General features: G+C 35.6%; 1 protein-coding gene across 1 annotated transcript; it reads left to right on the top strand.

The window, feature by feature from the left end:
* The first annotated feature begins 3940 nt into the window (after window positions 1-3940).
* Window positions 3941-4876, top strand: LOC119873596 (olfactory receptor 6C3). The gene has a single exon (XM_038550062.1). The coding sequence runs from the start codon at window positions 3941-3943 to the stop codon at window positions 4874-4876; it is 936 nt and encodes a 311-aa protein (XP_038405990.1).
* The last annotated feature ends 407 nt before the right edge of the window (window positions 4877-5283 follow it).

Here is a 5283-nt window from a genome sequence, read left to right on the forward strand (position 1 = left end):
ATCTCACAGAGGAAGACATAGACATGGCCAACAAGCACATGAGAAAATGCTCCACATCACTGGCCATCAGGGAAACACAAATCAAAACCACAATAAGATACCACCTCACACCAGTGGGAATGGGGAGAACTAACAAGGCAGGAAACCACAAATATTGGAGAGGATGCGGAGAAAAGGGAACCCTCTTACACTGTTGTAGGGAATGTGAAATGTTGCAGCCACTCTGGAAAACTGTGTGGAGGTTCCTTAACAAGTTAAAAATAGAGCTAGCCTATGATCCAGCAATTGCACTACTCGGTTTTACCCCAAAGATTCAGGTGCAGTGAAAGAGTGACACCCCTGCGCCACAGTGTTTACAGCAGCAATGTCCACAATAGCCAAACTGTGGAAGGCTTCTTGGTGTCCATCGAAAGATGATGGATAAAGATGTGGTGTATATATTCAATGGAATATTACTCAGCCATTAGAAACACAAATCCCCACCATTTGCTTCAATGTAGGTAGAATTGGAGGGTATTATGCTGAGTGCAGAAAGTCAATCAGAGAAGGACAATCATTATATGGCTTCATTCATACGGGGAATATAAGATATAGTGAATAGGATTCGAGGAGAAAGGAAAGGAAATGAGTGGGAAATATCAGTGAGGGTGACAGAACATTAGAGTCTCCTAACTGTGGGAAACAAACAAGGGGTAGTGGAAGGGGAGTTGTTCGGGGAGGACAGGGTGTCTCTGTGACGGGCACTGAGGGGGGCACTTGACAGGCTGAGCACTGGTTAATATGCAACATGTTGGCATATCAAACTCCAATAAAAAATAAAGATGTAAAAAATTAAAAATAAATAAAAAATACAAATGATAAATATGTTAACTAACCTTTTCATGGTAATCATGTCACAATGAACAAATGTATAAAATTAACACATCATACCCTTCAAATTTAATCAATGTTATGTGTCAATTATATGTCAGTAAAGCTGAGAAAAATATGAATACAGTAGACAAGGGAGTTACTCCCTGTGACATAGCTTCACATATGCCAATGTGCTCCTTTACTAAAAGCTGCTTTAACTGGGTTAAATAAACACAGTATGCACAGTCAAAAATTTGAATTATCCTTACCTTTTCCTTCCACTTTTTACCACACTCTGTTCTAATTCTTTTCCTATAGTAAGTTCCAAACAAATTTCATCCCGGGTGTGATTTAGTCCTGCATTGGTGATTAGTAATATTGATTATATAAATTCATTATTGTATATTTTATGTAAATGCATATTTTGCCATTTTATTTAGATACATAACGTTTATTTAATATTAAGTAGTTATTATGTCATATCTATTTGTAGGAGTAATGATAATCTTAACTCCATCTTGCATCTGCAGTCTTGTTTATGACAGAGCAATGAGCTCCCTTAGGCTATGTGATCCAGGTTAATGGATGCCTAACCAGAATGCAGGAAGGCTTGCTCTGAACTGCCTTAAATTAGCATGCAAGAAGGCACTACTTGAGATAAAGGCCAAGATGAAAAATAAGATGGACAAAAGGGAAACTGAAATTAAATATTGCTATTTGTAATGAGGACTAAATTAGTTAACCAATGTTATATTTTTTTCAATGTGAGTGTGATATGTGCATTGTAACAGTTATTATTTAACTTAGAGTTATGAAATGGCCTTGCTTCTTGATGCCTCAACATTACCCTAAGGATAAACAACAACAAAAAGGGTATATTTCCAGAAGATTAAATATAAATTAGATTGAGAGTTTTATTTTTGTAGAAAGATTTCACAGTTGGTTTTTTTTAGGATTTTATTTATTTATTCATGAGAGACACAGAGAGAAAGAGACACAGGCAGAGGGAGAAGCAGGCTCCATACAGGGAACCCAACATGGGACTTGATCCTGGGCCTCCAGGTTCACACCCTGTGCTGAAGGTGGCACTAAACCACTGAGCCAGCCAACTGGGCTGCCCAGTTGTTTTTATTACTTATGAAATTTTAAGGGATCCCTGGGTGGCGCAGCGGTTTGGCGCCTGCCTTTGGCCCGGGGCACGATCCTGGAGACCCGGGATCGAATCCCACGTCGGGCTCCCAGTGCATGGAGCCTGCTTCTCCCTCTGCCTGTGTCTCTGCCTCTCTCTCTCTCTCTCTGTGACTATCATAAATAAATAAAAGTTAAAAAAAAATTTAAAAAAAATAAAAAAAAATAAAAAATAAAGAAATTTTAAGAGTTTGTGATTAATGAAAGTAATTATTTTGTAGAAGTTAACATTATAGGTCTTTTGTGGGATACAAAGATGAACACAACCATTCTCAAGGGAGAGTCACAATAGAGAAGAGCTAAAAGGCTACTGAGAAATACAAGCATGGCTTTCAGAAATCCCTCATGGTCTATAAATATAGCACAGATCTGGCCTGGACTTGGCCTTGTTCCCAGGAGATCAATGAACAACTTTCTTTTGAGGTCAAAACAAGCAGACTTGAAAATTTGAGCTAAAAGTGCAAGTGGAGGGAAGCCAATCTAGTTTAAGAATCTGCATTCTTAACACAATGATGTTATATCCCTCTCAGTCCTCTATTTACTGTTTTCATAAGGTTTTAGATTGACATTATTGAAGAGGACTATGATATTATTTCCACATTTTTTCAGGCTTCTTACATTCCATTTTTATTTCCTGAGCTGTTTTCTTTGAGCCATCATAGCATAGAGATAAAGCAAATCAAATTTGATTATAGTGAACTTTGCTGGGGTATGGCAGAGAAATGATGATTTGCATTCTATTCTTCACAGCACAAATTTGACAATGTAAAACATAAGGGAGGACTGTCATAAACTCAAAAATAAAAAACTACAGCATAGTATATCCAGCACTGCTGGGAATTAGCTGAATAGGTTAGTAGAAATGGCACACATTTTACTATATGTTTCTGGAATATCCTCATGGATTAGTGTTCTCATGTCAAAGATAAGTGTGAGGCAGAATTACAAGAGAATCAAACATCTTTTCACAAAGCTAATAACAAAGAAATAATATTCAAATGGAAAACCTAGGTGACGGAGCTGCTAAGATCTGAGGCAAGTAGTTACATTCTCAATTTGTACTTCAGTGAAGAATTTAAAATAGATAAATTTTGTATCTCTCTTTAAGCTCAAAAATAAAAATGTTTCTATATACACATTCCGAGCAAGTCATAGAAGATGTCAAACATTAATGATTTCAAAGGAATTACAAGCCAAGCCAAGAAGTAAGTTAATTCATGTTCTCTGTTATTTGATCATATAGTAAGTACATATGTAATACTACATGATATATAGGGAATGTTCTAATATAATCTGGATAAGTATACAAAATATTAATATACAGATAAAATTACTAATTAATTTAAAATTAATAATTAATAACTTGCTTTATTTGCTAAGAAAATTATTAATTGGTTTCTCGTATCATAAAACCTCAGATAATTGTTACTTTAGTCTTCTAAATTTCACTTTTACCTCATGATGGGATTAAGATCATTCATTTCAGTTTTTTAGGTGGGGGTATCTTTTAATAAATACATGACAGAAAAGAAAGAAAGGTGCGTATTTTTCATAATTTTTCTACAAAAATATAATGAAGTACATAAATTGGATAAAGCAAGAAGTACTGATTTTACCATCTTTAATGATGTGAGTAATTGCATGAAAATTTCTAAACATCAACTGCTATATTTCAGATAAGACAACCAATAAATAAGACAGAACATGAAAATATGTATTACAATCAAATGCAAACAAGACAAACAAAAGAAATTAAGATGAGCATGGATTATAGAATATATTTGACAATTGTATCAATGGTGGTGATATTGATAATCATGAATTATACATTCCATCTCCTCCCTTTAATACTCTTGCCACCTAAATATCTTTAAAAGAAGAAAAGGAGAGAGAGAAAGAAATGAACCACACAGTGATCACTGAGTTTGTCCTGCTAGGCCTTTCTGATGATCCTGACCTTCAGATTGTGATTTTCCTCTTCTTATTCCTCACATACTTACTCAGTGTCACTGGAAACCTGACTATCATCACCCTAACCTTGGTGGACTCTCATCTACAGACGCCAATGTATTTCTTCCTCCGAAACTTCTCTTTCTTAGAAATCTTATTTACAACTGTATGTATTCCTAGATTTCTGGGGGCAATTATCACCAGGGATAAGACTATTTCCTATAACAACTGTGCAGCCCAGCTGTTTTTCTTTATTTTCATGGGGGTGACGGAATTTTACATTCTCACTGCCATGTCTTATGACCGCTATGTTGCCATCTGCAAGCCCCTTCATTATACCACCATCATGAACAGGAAGGTCTGCACCCTACTTGTGCTCTGTGCATGGCTTGGTGGGTTCCTGACCATTTTCCCACCCCTTATGCTTCTACTCCAGCTGGATTACTGTGCTTCCAATGTCATTGACCACTTTGCATGTGACTATTTTCCCCTTTTACAACTGTCTTGTTCAGATACGTGGCTCCTAGAGGTAATTGGTTTCTACTTTGCTTTAGTTGCCTTGCTATTCACTTTGGCCTTGGTGATTTTATCTTATTTGTATATAATCAGAACTATTTTGAGAATCCCATCTGCCAGTCAGAGAAAAAAGGCTTTCTCCACGTGTTCTTCTCATATGATTGTCATTTCCATCTCTTATGGGAGCTGTATATTTATGTATGCTAATCCTTCTGCAAAAGAAAGGGCATCATTGACCAAAGGAGTAGCTATTCTCAATACTTCTGTTGCCCCCATGCTGAACCCCTTCATTTACACTCTGAGAAACCAGCAAGTAAAACAAGCTTTCAAAGATGTGGTCCATAAAGTAGTATTTTCTTCAAGTAAATGAAACATTTCTTCTGGCAAAAAAAAAAAAAAAAAAAAAGACACTCTAAAGAGTAACTAGGTAAAATCTTAACATTCCTAAATATCTAAGTTGGTATGCTTCTTCTTCTAGTCTCTTATATGCCACTTTATAATTATTTAATAGGTGCCCACCCATTTCTTCTACTTCCATATCCGTGTTTCTCCAATACATGTTTATTGACATTTTGTAAAGTATGGAAAGCTTTATTTCTCCTACAAAGTTTTATGGAAATTAAATGTATTTCTATAAGGCATACTGTATAGCACAATGTAAAAAATAGTGTTAATTTTGTTAATAAAAGTCTCTAATGTCCCTTATAGTTTCAAAATTCATGTGTGATTCCTTGTGAATTTTCCAGATGTTTTTGGGGATCTCTTAACATTTAAAAA

The sequence above is a fragment of the Canis lupus genome, chromosome 10 (genome assembly GCF_011100685.1).
Source record: "Canis lupus familiaris isolate Mischka breed German Shepherd chromosome 10, alternate assembly UU_Cfam_GSD_1.0, whole genome shotgun sequence".
NCBI lineage: Eukaryota > Metazoa > Chordata > Mammalia > Carnivora > Canidae > Canis > Canis lupus.